This window comes from Emydura macquarii, unplaced genomic scaffold, assembly GCF_026122565.2.
Source record: "Emydura macquarii macquarii isolate MOO-44397 ecotype Brisbane River unplaced genomic scaffold, CSIRO-AGI_Emac_v2 contig_2437, whole genome shotgun sequence".
Taxonomy (NCBI): Eukaryota; Metazoa; Chordata; order Testudines; family Chelidae; genus Emydura; species Emydura macquarii.
Genome location: NW_027132574.1, coordinates 3,435,940 through 3,453,541, shown reverse-complemented (window position 1 = coordinate 3,453,541; position 17,602 = coordinate 3,435,940). Strand labels below are relative to the sequence as shown.

Genomic DNA, 17,602 nt, shown 5'->3' with positions numbered 1-17,602 from the left:
AAAATTACTTCCTATTTAAGCAGCCAACCTTAAAAAAAAAAATACTCAGAAGCACTGCCTCCCATAAAAGGACAGATTTTAAAAATTGGAATTTCTGGTATAAATTGTTTTTGAGACATACCAATTTAATTCAAAAAACCCTCTCATTTTTCTACATTCTATATTTCAATAATGCTATGTCCAATTCACCTCAAATTTGGATGCATATTTCTCATCTTGTGTATGTGGATGAGGGCCACACACAAGAAATCGTAGAGAGACTACTTTAATTTGAGCAAAGAGGTATGTCTATGTGGGTGAGAGAGAAAAAGAAAACTGGGAGTATAAAGGAAATTGGGTTAAAACCTTAACAGTGGAGAAATTACTGTCTTTCCCAAATAGAGTATACATTTCCAATTATATTTGCATACACACATATATATTCATGCTGTACATTAATCACATCATGATTATTTTATAAATTTATCACAGAACCCCTCCCCCATTTAATAAGTGATATTCTACTGCACGTTATTTTTTCTTAATATCTTCCTTTAACTAAAACTGCACTCTGAGAAAAGTGCATATAAAATTCCCAGATGAAGAAAAAACCAATATGTGATCTGGGAGTCCTGCCAAACCTTTATTTTTAAGAACTTTATATACTGAGACAGGCAGCACATTATGCTGAAATAAACATTGTGGCCCCTTGGAATGGGAAAAGTTAATCTAATATGCAAAATACATCAAATGCACTATACATCACTCCTGCGTTCTTTTAATGAGCTTTAATTATTTGAATTGCAGAAGCAATGGTGAATGACTTAAGCATCTAAACATCGTGGGTAGATTTTGAAATGAAAGGAACTAGAATAAACAATTGCTTGATGTTTAAAAAAAAAAAAAAAAAATCTCAACAACACAGAGAATGGAAAACTACTAGAATAATCATTATGAAAAAAGACGTTTGTACTTTTGACACATTATGTTGTTTTAAGAGATTTGTTCACTTAAACGTAGCTGGGCCCTTTTGCCCTAACGTACTTCACCCTATTCATAAGTAATGTTTACTGTGCTTCCATTACACCTAATGAGCAGATTTTACTTGATCTTGGGGCAAATAGTTGATGCTGAACATTGAATAAAATATGTCAGCTGAATCATTAGCCTCTTCTACAGAATTTCTCTTACCTGGACACCATCAGATGCAGGTATATAACTTGCCCTTTTAAACGTGTCTGTAACGTTTCTGAGAATTTCCACAGAAATCAGAAGATCCCCCGCATAAAAGTTTTTCCTCTGAGTTAAATCCAACAGTGTTTTGGTCACCTGCGACATTCCATCACCAGCCAGCATCCTCTGTCCTTTGGCAAGATGCTCTTTAATCTGTTCCAATCAGAAGAGTGAAATAAATATCAGAACCTACTTTGCTGCATTTAAAAATCACAACGACAATAAATATAATAATCCAAACATATTTAGGAATTTCAAGAAGCCACAAGTTAGCAGTGTACACAGGTCAGTAACCAATGTACTTTTTATTAAGGATGAGGCAAAATAACTTCAGAACAGGATAAAATGAGATATATGTGGTTTCTCACTGACCATTAGATCATTTAGACTGACCTCCTTTATATCATAGGTATACATTTATTACATATTTCAATTTACATATTACATTTCATGCCGTTATCCCAGTACTGAGCCCAAAGACTTCTCAACACTTCTGTTCTAAAAGAAATATACTTGGCCAGACTGTTTAACCTACTGGCCACAGTATGATCATGTAGTCCCAGTCTTTTTCAGAGCAGCAGCTGTGGAGACATAGTGTCTGATTCAGATACAATGGGTCAGGAGCCATGAGGGAACAAGGGTCAAAGCAGCCCAAACTGTACTCTTTAAAAGTGTGCAGCACATGCTGCAGCCATGCTAGCTCAGCTTGGTTGGCCGATGTGGAAATAGAGGCAGGGCTACGGATCAGTCAGTGGCTATCCTGTCCCCTTTAAGGACACTAGCATTATTAGAGGTGCAATCCTGGAACAAACCTTGTGCTCATGAGGTTAAAAAACTGGAATTGTGAATAACTCCTGTGCAGGGTGGAAGGCTTATTTTGCCCACTCACTCTCTGCAGATCTGTGCAGGGCCAGTGAAAAATCTAGCCCATACTGTGCATAGAGACGGAAGAATATGTCAATCCTTGGTCAGAAGCTGAACTTGTGAATTTCAATTATTTCTAAAGTCACTCAATATATAAGTAAGATGTGCAGCGTATCACAAAGAGGCATGTCATAAGGCCAGCATGTGCTGAAAAAGAATGCACAGGTTTTAAGAAACCTGCTCTTTGTACCATATAAAAGTATAAGTTCCTCTGAATCCAAGATAAGTTAAAAAAAGAAAATGTAGCCTAGACAGACCTTCACTCTCTCCAAGACAGCTACAGAGGCAACTTAAAAGGTAGCATCCAAACTGACTGACACCACCTCTGAAAATGTACTTTCAATTGCTTTTTATCTTGGCCTGATAACTGACATCCAAAGGGAAAGAAGACGGATGTAATGCAATGTGATGGAAGCATGGAACGAAGGGAAAAATGTACCCTACATTACCGTCTACTGCTGTCTTTTCTTTTGTTATGTTTTAATTTCAAAGAAGGAAAAAAACTGTAGTAAATGAATGCAGTACATGAAAATGCTCAACAATGTTTTAAGGAAAGTGATATATAAAATGCAAGTACATTCTGCAAGTACACACACAATTTAAATACCTTTATTAACACTATAGCATCACTCGGGCTACTACTTAAATGCTATTGAGATACCCTAGGTATGCTTGGCACATCTGGGTGTTGGGTGAGCAAACGTGGCGGGCTCTCAGCCATTTTTATGGTTTTCCAATTCCAGGATGAAACCCTAGCATAATTTAAAGCAGCCTCTGGCTGCTCCAAATTATGTCCAGCTGTCCACAGCCCCCAGGGATCTTTCCAATATCAGGAGATTTCGAGAGTGTAGCAGTGCCCTGACATTGTCCCAGGAATACTCTGGGTATAGAGGCAGTTCTATACCAGCCAGGGATTGCCCCTATTTGAGGGAATCCTCAGTGGTTTGCATCTCCCAGATTATCAACTGCTGCAGGCGGAGCAGGATGAGGTGCTGATCCTATATGTTAACTACTGGAATGAGGAGATAAAAACATTATTATTCAGTTGCAACAAACAAGTATTAATAATATTAATGTAGGCAAATGAATTCTTTAGACAAATGTTTCAGAAGAATGCCTTCTTCAGTGTACGGAAAACTGAAAAGGGTAATTAGGTGAGATACTTGTTTACAGAATTCATTTTCTTCAGTTTCCATCAGACTTAAGAGAGGGTTTTTAAAGTGAGCTTGTAAGAAAGCAAATATTATGAAAGAGCATGAGAGAGGATGGAAGCTCTTGTGGACTAGGCACTGGACTGGGGAGATCAGGAGATCTGGCTTCAATCCTTGTTGATGCCACAGACTTCATTTAATCTCTCTATCCTTCAGTTCCTTGTCCATAAACCTGGGATAATTAAAGTTTTCTCCCTCATTGAGGTGTTGTGAAATAAATCCAGTAAGGTTACAAATGTAATGGTGATGGGGAACATATAAGCATCCAGACAGACACTTGCAAATTTTGGGACAGAGCAGATCCTGCATTAGCTGAAATCACTGGGGAGGAAAAGTGATACACGTGTGCAAGACAAAAATATGTCGTGGAAACACTGCTCTATCATTCAGCTTATTTACTACTGGCCATCTTAGTTGCACATACATAAGTTCATAATAACTGCTTCTCAACAAAATGAACACTGTGAGCCCAAATACAGATTCAAGAATCCTTGTCCCTGGCCACATAATGTCTTCCTTTCCCCTTTTATATCCCATGACACACTACCTGAGAAGAAGCAGGACTGTTAGTCAGAATATGTAAGTTCTAGTCTTGGCTGTGCTCCTGACTGGCTCTGTGGCCTTGGGCAAGTTACTTATCTTCTCTGTACTTCAGCATCACCACTGGTAAAATGAAGATGATACTTACCTACATAATTCACTGAGAGATGGCTAGTAATTAATTACTACATGTTTGTGTAAGAGAGTAGGAACCTTGCTTATATCCCTACATGGACTACCCAGACATGATTACTCCCTTTCTGAAACAAATGGACAAGGAATGAGTGGGAAGATGGGAAATAGGGAGAGCCTTGTCTCCAGTCCTCCTATGTGTGGGGTGGTGAGTAGTATTATATTGCCGATATAAAATATTACTATCCCGGGAGCAAGGGAAAGCAGAGAGGAAATTGTGGCCAAAGCTCCTTCCTGAAATGCTCCTGATGTGGTGGCTTACTTACATAGGCTATATCCTTGTGACAAATTTAGCCTTTTTGACAAAATCTAGCAGTGGTTACCAGCTGCTTAACCAGGTTATTTTTTTTGTAGGCTTGACAACAGAGGCGAGTTTTAAGGAGGGATTTGAAGGAAGATGGTGAGGTGGCTTTGAGTTCCCCATAAACATCAACAAAGCCACCTCACTGTCTTCTTTTAAGCTTTCCTTTGTCATGATGCCTACAAAATACTCAACAGTGGTTAGCTGTGACCACTGCTTATCATACTAATCAATATTGTCTTGTTATTGTTATCTTGTGCTCCACCCATTTATTTATCTACCTGTCATCTTTCATCTTAGATTATAGACCCTAGGGGGTAGTGACCATCCTTTTTCTTATTTTTGTTCAACTCATAGCACAGTTGGTCTTGATCCATGACCAGGGGCCTTAGGCACTACCACAGTACAAATAAACAGCAACATAATTTCCTTAATGTTTTTAAAGCTCTTGAACATATAAATCACTCTAGGGATGTGTATAGAACTTCATAAACCTGTAGCTGTACCAGTGGGAACCCTAGCATAGACATAACTCATACAGCAAGACACATTTTTCTACATGCTGACTTGGTGGTAAAAATGGGCCCAGCAGCAGTGGTCTTGTCCACACTCATGGTCCCACATGCAATGGGATTTTATAAGACTACATAGTGTTAAAGACTAGATTTTGGGCCACATTCAGGAGTGGCATAAATGGTGGAGGAAGTTACAATGTAGTAAGGTAGTGAAAGTGGGTGCAAATGAGTGAGAGTTAGTGGAAGGGTGTGGCTGTAGCCAGAAAGCAACCAGCAGGAGGAAGTAAGAAGGTGTAAGGTATAGCAGCCTCTCCACCACCAATCTTAGCAAAAATCTAATCTATTTTAGCAAAATCTAATTTATGCCACTATTCTACATCACCCCTGCACTGAGTCAGGGCTGCATAGCAAATGTGGTGTATGCCCTCACATTGCACAGCAAGTGGTGCAAGATTCCGACTGCCATTTCCACAACTGCACTTTGTCCTTGTTCTCCTACTATAGCATGGTTCACAAATCTCCCTTACACCCATTTCTATGCCATGCAAGGTCACTTCTGTTGTGTGAAACAACTGAGAATATTTTCACAGTACCGCATGAATCTGCAGACAAACACCTGTATGAGATTACTAATGTTAGACAGTTAGTCACTACACACCACTTTACAAATCACAGGCTATATCCTCAGCTAGTGTAAACGGGCATAGCTCTATTAACTTTAGCGGAGTTATGTAAATTTACAGCACCTGAGGATCTGGCCCCATATGAATAGTACTCTACATGTGTGCAATAAATGACGTTCAGGCTTAACGGGGGTTAGATATGCCAAGCTACCTTGCTCAGGGCTGTTAGAAATGTAGCACCCTGAGCTCCGTAATTAAGCCAACTTAACTCCTGTTGTAGATGCAGCTAAGTGGACGAAGAATTCTTCCATTGACATAGCTACCGCCTCTCGGAGAGGTGGATTAACTACATCAATGGAGAAACCCTTTCTGTAGACATAGCCTCAGGGAGAGGGTGCGGATTATTCTCAACAAAAGCTCAAGACAATAAGAGTTAAAATTTTGCCTCACAACCTGGTTATTGTTTATGCCACAGGATGATGTGTTACATTATACACTGCCTTCCATTGCCCAAGAAAGTTACTCTAGACACCACTCTAGGTCTTTCTAGCATTCTGTGAAGGTCATATTTTAGTAGTCTTACAGGCAAGCTCATTGAAAATAAAGTTTATGAGCCGAGAGATGGTGAAATAAAGCAGCTGTTAAAGTGGTACTTCAATTGTTAGCCCTACCTTTAGCAGCACGTAGTACATATCTACATACTTGAAAAAATTACTGAAATGTTTTGCTGGACATTGACTTAAAGTCCAACCTGTCTTCATCCCCTGATTTGTCAGCATCTATGACCCATCTAAAGTGCATAAAAATTAACCTTGACAATGTCAAATCCAGGCATCTAGCATCAAACTGATTATTTATACACAGTACTATAGTTCTGAAAATCTGAACATCTATACACAGTCTGAAAAGACTGTGAACAACCAATATTCAAACAAATGATAAAAGACTCTAAGAAGAGATCAATTTAAAGAATCATGAAGGATATTCACATCTTTTTATTTTTTTATTTTTCAATTTGATGGCTTGGGTTAATGGTTCGGTATTGCTAACACCATTGATGCGTTTTAATGTAGTTATATTGTATTAGCAAAAAAATAAAAAATAAATTAGTTGAAAGAAAAATAGATCCTAAAATGTTCATTCTGATCTGCAAAATGTTTTGCTTTGCGTCTTCATACTTTAGTTAGTCCTGAATCATAAATTAATTTAACAGTAACACTTTGTAGAATCTTAACCCGAGTATCTTGACACACTTAAGGCATGTCTATAGTGCAATTCGAGAACCGCAGTTGGCCTGTGCCAGCTGACTTGGGCTCACAGGGCTCGACTAAGGAGCTGCTTAATTATGGTGTAGATGAGGGCTTGGGATGCAGATAGAGTTCTGGCACCCTTCCACATCGCAGGGTCCTAGAGCCCAGGCTGCAGACCAAGCCTCAATGTCTACCCCACAATTAAACAGCCTCTTAGCCCAAGTCCCTTAGCCTGAGTCATCTGGTATGGGCCAGCCATGGGTTTTTAATTGCAGTGTAGACATATCCTTAATGAACATTACTTAATTAATTATCCTCACCACACTCCTGGCATATCATTATCATTATACCAATCTTATGTTGAAAAGGAATTGAGACTCAAAGAGGTTTCAGCCAAAATGATCAAATATGAGTGCCCAAAGTTAGGCACCTAACTAAATGGCCTGAAAATGTATCCTTGTCTTAGAGACCTATTCCAGTAGACATATATGCCATTCTAGGCTGCACTGAATTCATTCAGCATAGCAGAGTTTAACCTTCAGCATGGTGTCCCTGCAAGGAATCTGTCCCTTTGAGACTTGAAGTGATGGAGAGAAAAACGTATTAACACTCCTTAATTTTATTTCAGGAATATAAAATCAATGTTTCATATATTTTTCTTTCAACTAATTTATTATTATGTTATTCATTTATTATTAAGGATTTTTAATGGAAACAAATTGAGTATAAAATAGTTTTTAGGGTTCAAGAGCATTACTTCATTCATATTATTTTTTTAAAAAATGATTACGGTAGTACCTAAAGTCTCAGGCAAACATACAGAACACAAAAGCATACGGAAAAGCATGTTCCTCTTCCTGAATATCTACAATCTAATCTTATATACAATCATCTCTCCTCTTTGGCATTTTAATAACTTTTTATGAAAGGGATTGCTAATGCAATAAATAATTTTCCCCATATATATTAAAGTGAAATAAGTTCAGTCCAAGTCATAGTGGATAGCTATACACTTAAACCACCACCACAGTTTGCACTCTTATCAAATATGTCAGCAGCGTCTAAGAACTTAGTGGACATGGAAACTGAACTTTCCTCTTTTCTCTAGATGTGGACCCTCATGTTTAAGACTGAAAGCTCATTGGCAGAACTGTGTAGGAACTGCCACTGTACATCCTCTGTGGAATTACTGGATTCTCCTCTCACATGCATAAGAACATAAGAACAGCCATACTGGGTCAGCCAATGGTCCATCTTGCTCAGTATCCCTGTTTTCCAATAGTAGTCAATGCCAGGTGCTTCAGAGGGAATGAATAGAACAGGTAATCATCAAGTGATCCATCCCGTCGGCCACGCTCAGCCTCTGGCAAACAGCAATCCCTGCCCATCCTGAATGACCTATCCGCCATGAACTTATCTAGTTCTTTTATGAACCCCGTTATAGTGTAGGCCTTCACAACATCCTCTGTCATGAAGTTCCACAAATTGACTGTGCATTGTGTGAAGACATACTTCCTTCTGTTTGTTTTAAACATGCTGCTTATTAATTTCATGTGGTGACCCCTAGTTTTTGTTGAGAAGGAATAAGTAACACTTCCTTATTTACTTTCTCCACACCAGTCATGATTTTATAGACATCTATCATATCCCCCTTCATTGTCGCTTTTCCAAGCTGAAAAATTCCAATTTTATTAATCTCTCCTCATATGGGAATTTTACCATACCACTAATCATTTTAGTTGCCCTAGTCTGTACCTTTTTCAATTCCAATATATCTTTTCTGAGATGGGGCGACAAGATCTGCATGTAGTATTCAAGATGTGTGCATATCATAGATTTATAAAGAGCCAATACAATATTTTCTGTCTTATTATCTATCCCTTTCCTAATGATTCCCAACATTCTGTTTGCTTTTTGACCGCTGCACATTGAGTGGATGTTTTCAGAAAACTATTCACAGTGACTCCAAGATCCCTTTCTTGAGTGGAAACAGCTAATTTAGACCCCATCATTTTATGTATATAGTTTGGATTATATTTTCCAATGTGCATTACTTTGCATTTATAAACACTGAATTTCATCTGCCATTTTGTTGCCCAGTCACCCAGATTTGTGAGATCCCTTTGCAACTCTTCACAATCTGTTTAGGACTTAACTATCTTGAGTAGTGCTGTAACATCTGCAAATTTTGCCACCTCAGTGTTTACTCCTTTTTCCAGATGATTTATGAATATCTTGAAAAGTATTAGTTCCAGTACAGACCCCTGGAAGACACCACCATTTACCTCTCTCTGTTCTGAAAACTGACCATTTATTCCTACCCTTTGTTTCCTATGTTTTAAGCAGTTACTGATCCAGGAGAGAACCTTTCCTCTTATCCCATGATCGCTTACTTTGCTTAAGAACCTTTGGTGAAAGGCCTTGTCAAATACTTTCTGAAAATCTAAGTACACTATATCCCTTGTCCATATGCTTATTGACCACCTGAAAGAATTCTAGTTGATTGGTGAGGCATGATTTCCCTTTACAAAAAACACATTGACTCTTTCCAAACCAATTGTATTCATCTATGTGTCTGATTATTCTTTTCTTTACTATTGTTACCAAAACAGTTTATTTAAAGAAAAAGGAGTGTCTAAGCATGCATGCCCTCAGACAACATACACTGCACCACACTTAGTTCTCTGGCAAGCTGAATCTTTGCACAGGAGCCAGACAAACTGTTTGTGTTCAGTCCTTAAGGTACAGTGCATGTTGCAGAAAAATCTCATAACATCAGCTACTATCGGTGTGGCTCTTGTATAGTTTTAGACGAAGAATGAGAATTTCCCAGAGAGTTGCTAAATTCTAAATTACCCTCCCTCTGTTCCCCAATAGTAGGCTTCCACTATTCCCCTCATGAGATTTTTACACTCTCACTCATTCCACATTCTTCTTTTTATTTATTATTAATATTATTTTATTATTTTATTAATTGCTTTATTGCCACTAATTGCAGCCCTAGAGCTTTGGCCACTAAAGAAGCATCATGTGCAGCTGCATTCCCTTGGGACTGATTATGACTACTGCATAGAGATGCACAAATATAGTAACTGAGTTCTTTGAGGTATGTATTGTTGCATCCCTTAGTACAGATGGCTAGGATTAAACTTCTACATTTAATGGCTCCCTCAGATTAAACAAAATGTATGAATAGGAAGGTTGTAGGATTATTCTCCAGTAGTGGAAGAAATGACTGTGGGGAAAACAATCACAAAAGGAACGTCCATTTATTTTGTTTTAGTTTTTTCCGTGTTGAATTTGTCACTGAGTTTGTTGAACAGGGTTTATATGGTGTTTTAAGTATTGCCACTTAGTACTGCAATTATCTGGGATTAATTCAGCTCACAGTGGAAGGCTGTGTGAGAGGTGGTTGGTTCTTTTTGTGTTTTATTTTTTAACCAGAGGACATGTCTTTACGTTTTTGCATTATCCATGTATAATGCAAGTTGACAGGAGTAGGAGTTGAAGGGAAAGAGAATGAGGAGTCTGAAAGGTTTGTTTTCTTCTTATGACAGACATAGCCTTGCCTGCGGTTAAGTCTCTCATGGCTCTCCATACTGAGGGAACTGTCAAGCTGGGTGGTATAGAGAGGGGCCATACATCAAATCATTGGTCTTTCTTTTTACACAGTACATCCTGTTTATCATGGATTCTCCATATGCAGATTTCTCTACAAGCTCTCTCTCTCATTAATATAGGCAAATAATCAAGTTATCTGACTATATATTGACATGTGATGGCTCAACTCCTGGTCACCTTGTTTGTGTGTAAGGTAATCAGCATTTGGCCCTATTTGAGTACATTATTATATTACGGTAGCGTCCAGAGGCCATAAATCATGGATTGGAGCTCCACTATGGCACATCGCATGCACAGGAAAAACACAGTTCCTGTTCTAAAGAATTTACAATGTAAGTACAAGTTGAGAGATAACAGAGAGATACAGCAAACAGGTGGGGAGAGCAAAAGGTAACAGAGGGATGATTATGTTAAGTGTAATGTACTGTATCCATTGTTTTCCAAGAGCCTTGCCAAATTCCTGAAATCATTCTGCAAGGTACATTAGCGTGAACGGTCTTACTGTGGTGATAGACTTTAAGGAACAATTGGATGAGTGCTTTCTTTATCTAGTTCTTAAATGGCCTTCATCTTTCTTTTTCCCTCTGTAGTGGAGTTCACCTATCGGCTGCAGTGTTGGTTGGCTCAGAATATCAATGTGATCAGGGAGCACTCAGAGCTGATCACTGCTGTAGCACAACTCAGCATTAGGGAGCAGTGGCAGAAATAACAGGAGATAAGTTCCCTTTTTTTTTTTTTTTTTTGAGAAAGCAGCTATGATAAGAGCGATTGGGGATGGTGATGCAGGAGAGAGAAACTTCATTGTTATCTGGGCTTTGAAGAAGGGAGGTATGGAAATGGAAGGGAAGAAAGGCAAGAGGAAGCAGGGGCCCTGATGGCTTCAATCACCTTTGCACCCTCCTGATCCTGGTGGCTCGGGGGACTAGAGAGTTGCCCATTGTTGCCAACTCTCATGGTGGTGGTGTGGGTCTCATGATAATTATTGTTTTCCTTAAAGCCCCAGCTCCTGGATTCAAGTGGCTTATATGATGATTTCAACCTTCATTCTTAAAGAAAAAATAAGTTTTTAGCCCTTGTGGCCGTGGAGAAAGCTTCAAAATATGACTCCCATGCACCCTAAAGGCTCAAAAAGCAGAAGGCAAATAAAAATAACACCCAATCTAATATTTTTACATAATCTCATGCTTTTAAAGCCCATCTCATGATTTTTCATGAGCCTAACTCATGATTTTGAACATTTGGGGTTGGCAATATTGGCTGCCTGTTGTAATATTGACAGCCCTGAAGGGCTGTCTAAATTACAGGAAATTCCCAGGCTGTTCAGAATCTCCAGCACAGCACCGTGTCCCAATCCCTAAACCTCACTCCCACACACCTAGACTTGTGAAGGGGGGTCCTAATGAGGCAGCTTTATGGGTGTCCTTCACAGTACCTGCATGGGGAATCCTCCCACAGTCAGAATCAAGGCTTTTAGGGCCCCTTTATGTCACTCTGATCCTTTCACACGACGAGCCTGGGGCCAGAGCAGGGGTCAAGACCTTGCCCTCAGTCTTTTTTTTAGTGTAGGATTTCTATAGGAAAGAAGGTACATGGAACTTGGAAGGGAAGAAAGAATATTTATTTTTTACTGATTTGAATATATATTTGAGGGATTAAATGAGGCTTGAAAAGATTACTTGCCAAGAAACAGGAAGAGCTCATATTTACATTTCTCTGCACCAGATCGTGAAGCTGTTATGTGAGAAAAACTCTCTCCATCAATACTTTACTCTGCCAAAAAAGGGTGAAAAGCGGGTAAAATAAATGAGCCAATGCTGGGTTTCTGCATTCCTTTAAGTCCGTTCCTCTTCCAGGATGGATCTGGGGAGGAAGGGAGATTTCTCCACTGCAGATTTGCTCTCTGCACACTTGTAATTGCTAAAGGGTAACCAGTAGTTATCTTTTTTTCTTGCTCCTCTTTTTCTCATTCTTTACCTTCTGGCTGCTTCCTCATTCAGTACAGCACAGTGGGGAGCCAGAGACAGAAAATGAAGAAAGCAAAATGTGCACGGATGGCATTGATCTGGTTTTTTTGAGCGATGAAGGAAAAAGAGTATGCTGCAACCTCCTGTCAAGCTATGAAGGTGACAGAAAAGGGTTGCTGCAACTCCCCCCAGCCGACAGGCCTGGGAATGGCAAGATGATTCAACATGAACCAAAGTATGAGTGAGACAGGACAGCAATAAGGAGTGTCTGGTGGGGACTACAAGTTCAAATCCCTGCAAAAATAACCAAGTCTGTTCTACCCTGCAACCACGTAAAAAAAGGTGACCCAGTAAACTAGCAGGAGACAGCAATATATTGTCCGGATGGAAGGTTTATATTCCCATGAGCAGAGCAGTCATTTCATCGAAGAATACACGGACTGGCTGATAAGCTGCCCTTGTAATATAATTTGGAAAAAGGAAATCAGTTCTAATGAGCTGCAGCTGAGGCAAATCATTATTCACCTCAGAGTTTTTTTGATCAAATTACATTTCAGTCTACCAATTGCAATATAGTGAATAATATTGCTAAGCAGGAAGTGAAAGCAAAATTATGGCATGGACTAGAAGGAGTAGAAAAGCAATTTTGTGGGATATATTATCATTTTGATATGCAAAAATTCATCTGCATAAATCCCCGTACACCAGGATGAGAATATGCTCATGTAAGCAAGCTTGGGAAATGCAGTCTAGATTAAACCACTATAAAGTGGACCGATAACTGGTTGAAAGACCATACTCAAAGAGTAGTTATCAACGGATAACTATAAAACTGGCAGAATGTATCTAGTAGGGTCCTGGAGAGGTCTATCTGGTACTATTCAAGATTTTCATTAATGACTTGGATAATGGAGTGGAAAGTATGCTTATAAAATTTGTGGATGACATCAAACTGGGGGCATTGTAAGTACTTTGGAAATTTCAACCTTGATAAATTGGAGAATTGATCAGAAATCAACAAGATGAAATTCAATAAAGACAAGTGCAAAGTAATACAGTTAGGAAGGAAGAATCAAATGCACAAATACAAAATGGGGAATAACTGGCTAGGTGATAGTACTGCTGAAAAGGATCTGGGGGCTATAGTGGAACAGAAATATGAGTCAATATGTGATGCAGTTTTGAAAAAGAATAATATCACTCTGGGGTAGTATTAACATGGATGTCGTATAGAAGAAAAGGGTGGTAATTGTCTCACTGTACTTGGCACTGGTGAGGCCACAGTTAGAGTACTTTGTCCAATTTTGGGCACCACACTTTAAGAAGATGTGGACAAATTGGAGAGTGTTCAGATGAGAGCAACTAAAATTAAAAAAGGTTTTGACAACCTGACCTATGAGGAAAAGTTAAAAATACTGAATGTTTAGTCTTGAGAAAAAAAGACTGAAGAGGGACCTCATAAAAGTATTCACATATGATAAGGGCTGTTATAAAGCAGATGGTGATCAATTATTCTCTATCTTCATTGAAGATAGGACAAGAAGCAATAACATCAATCTGTAGCAAGGGAGATTTAGGCTAGGTATTAGGAAAAAAACATGTAATTATAAGGATAGTTAAGCATTGGAATAGGAAGTTTTTAAGAACAGATTAGATAATCACCTGTCAGGGATGGTGTAGATATTCTTGGTCCTGCCTCAACATATGGGGCTGGTTTAGATGACCTCTCAAGGTCTCTTTCAGCCTTAGATTAATAGCTTGAAACTAGTCAGATATTTCTTATGCAAATCTTTGCTCCAAGACTCACAAGAGTTAACCATTTTTCTAATTTTATTTCTTCTTTAGAATACGGGCCTGATTTCCAAGTGTGCGTGCCTGATTCAGGAGGTAAATTACCTTAGTTGGCACAAAATATAAATGTTAGGCATCTAAGTGCCTAAATATGGAATTTTAGTCATTTAAATTTGAAAACTGTGTTCCATTCATTCTTTAAGTTAGCTTTAGAAAATAAGAAGCAATAATGGAGAGATTTTCAGGTATTTCTGATGACATTCAGAAAGCAAGAGATATTGATTATATGCTTTCAGAGACATCACTATTTATTAGCATTTTCAGCACAATATACACATCTTATGCAATCTTGAATGCCCAAAAGCACTTCAAGAAATTTCACATTTTGCATAGGTTATTCTATCTTTGACGTGATCATGTGGAGCAGTGACGTTATCAAGACTATCTGGTATTTGGTGCAATCTTGTCTTTTCCAAAAGCCACATTTCCTCTAGAGAATGACTTTTAATGGTCCCCATGGACAAGTCATTTGAGCCAATGATGAATTCATAGTAACTCCTCTTCTTTAAGTAAAGTCTTTGAGAGGTTGGTGGTGGACCAGCTCACCATAGCATTCAATAACCTTCCATTTTCTGGACCACAAATCAGTCAGGTTTCAAAGCTGGAGTCAGTGCTAGTTTTGGTAGCTGATGATTTTCTTAGGATACAGGCAGAGGTCAGATATTGATTCTCTGATATCTATAAGTGGTCTTGAGCGTCATTGATCATAGTAGCTTCACCCATTCCTTTCAGAAAGATCCCATAGGGTTATGATGAGTAATTGCTCTTCCATCCCAAATCATTCTACTCTTATGTGCTGCACTAGCCACCATTTTATTTACAGTTTCTGTTTAATGTGGCTATCACCTATACAGTTGGTCAGGGTATCAAAAATGCTTCTTCCCCATTTCCCCACTCCAACACCTGCATTCAAGCTGTTGGTCCCAGAGGTAGGTGTTTACTCAAAGGAACCAGTTGCAGGATATTCTCAGAGGTGGAATGTTGGCACTGTAATCCTCTCACTGGATATCTATCAGAGCTTGAGCCTAGTGTCTCCAATTGTGATGCAAAGAACAATTCCCTGTCATGGCATTTCACTGACTGCAGACGGTAGGATTGCCTTTCAAAGTTAATCTCCTGGCTGCTAATCCTGATTTTGATCCTGGTCCTTCAGGGAGTCTGATCCATTTATTGTGGGGATCCATTCTGAAGCATATCTCCTTGATTTTCAGGAAACAATTTTATCTTCTTTATCTAAATAATGTAAGAAGCACCAGAGACCAGAGCAGGAAGTCAAACCTACAGCTTGCAGACCACATCCAGCCCACTTTATGTATTTATGTGTACTGCAGGACATATTCAGATAGTCCAGAATCTAACGTTTCCTTATAAAAAAAGAAGTTTCTAGACCTCAAGGTTGGTGAAGAACATCTAATATGAACTGAGTGCAACTGATGCAGTGTAACCTTCCTGAGTCTGCAGACAGTGGAAACAATGAATCAGGTATGTGATCTTCTCAGAGACCAAACTGATATCATTAGAGTCCTAGCTCTTGTACCTAGTGATGACACTTCAATGTCTTCATTAACAATTTCATGATTGATTGTTTTAGAGGCTAGAGTAGGGAAAAGGGTATAACTCAAGTGGAAGATGCAGTAAGGAAGGAAATGCAGTGAGAACAGAGAAAGCACACCAAAACTGAGAAGAGAGAGACAAAGAAAATGAAGTTGGGGAAAGCAATACAAATTCACTATAAATAAAAATAATAATAAATGGCAACCAACATTTAGTTATTTCACAAAAAACATTCTATCCCTGATCTTATGTGCAAACTTTAATTGATATCAGTGGATCAGTTTTGATGTGCATTGACAGTAGTATCTAGTTTTCAATATCTGATAGTAGAGGGATCTGTAATCTAGAAGACAAAAGGCATAACAAGATCCAATGGCTGGAAACTGAAGCAATACAAATTCAGACTAGGAATAATGTGCACATTTTTAGCAGTGAGGGTAATTAACCATTTAAACAAGTTACCTAGAGATGTAATGCATTCTCCATCATATGAAGACTTTAAATCAAGATTGGATGTCTTTCTAAGAAATACGTTCTAGTTCAATTTGAAATTATAACCTGTATTATGAAGAGTTCAGACTAGATAATCACAACGGTCCCTTTCTCACCTTAAGATCTACAAGTCAATTAATTTCCTTATCCACAAACTATAAAGAAAACTAGAATTTGGCCGTCTTCACCAAATGAGCTTGTATCAAGAATAATGAGTACTTTATACACAGTTATATAAAACAATTAATGCATAATAATAATAATAATGCTCCTTGAAAGGAAAGGAGTGTCACACACTTGATTTTGAACTATGACATACTACAAGCTACAAGTCAGATGGCAATTTGGTGGCCTCCCACAGGTGAAACACATGTTTTTGTCATGTCTTTTCCTTCAAAGTCATGCATGCTACGATAAGTAGCTATTCCTATTAATTCAATTTGCAATCTCTCATAGTGAAAATAAATGTGATATGACAAAGTATCTTTTAAATGAGTTAATTGGTAGATCGACATTTAGAAAATATTTTCAAATACTGTGAATTAATATTTCAAATTATTTTGTGGCCATCTTGATTTTACATTAGGAACATAAATGTACATCAGAAAATATTAATCTAAATTAACAAAATAATGATAATTTCAGGTAGTGAGGTAACTAATGCATCCATTTTGTGTTTCTAGACTCCAATGACTTAATAATGCAATACAAGTAAACACGCTCAGCAAAAGGGCAAGTCATTGATGGAACTGTGGACCATATGATTGCAGTGTGCAAAGATTAGCATTTATCTCTTTGCATATTCAAAGTATAGAGTCATACTAACATTAATCCTCATTATGCTCTGCAAGTATTATTAGCAGAGCTGACCAAATAATTTCCCAAAAGTTTATTTGATAGATTTTGACATTTTTTTGTTCTTTAAATTATTCAGTAAAGGATTTTTCACATTATTCAACCAGCTGTCTAAGATGGTCAAACACTATTTGTTGAACTGATTTGATGATTGTTTTGTGCCAAATATTGGATAAATTATTCATGAATAACTGGTTCCATTATTCAGCCACCTCTAATTATTATCCACATTTTACAAATGCTGAAAACAAACACAGACAGATTATGAAGATTCTAAAGAGGGGCTGGAATGTAGCATGCACTTGGCCAAGGTTTCTAACAGGAAGATATAAGGGGTGTTGGTGGCATATGCTCAGATGGGGACACTGCTTATGTTACACCCTCCTGTTAGCTGTTTTTCCTGTAAATCTCTTTCAATACCCTCAGCCTGATAAGTTTAAGGCTTCTGGAGCTGTGAGTGGTGAATCCACTGCCAATCCCCATGCCATATTCCAAAC

The 17,602-nt window shown here is 38.3% G+C and overlaps 1 protein-coding gene across 1 annotated transcript in view; it reads right to left on the bottom strand.

The window, feature by feature from the left end:
* Positions 1–17,602, bottom strand: part of ADGRB3 (adhesion G protein-coupled receptor B3) — a 567,040-nt gene that overhangs the window by 279,910 nt on the left and 269,528 nt on the right. Inside the window, exon 9 of the mRNA XM_067562529.1 lies at positions 1,171–1,365. Within this exon, the coding sequence (XP_067418630.1) occupies positions 1,171–1,365 (195 nt within the window). The remainder of the gene's footprint in view (positions 1–1,170; positions 1,366–17,602) is intronic.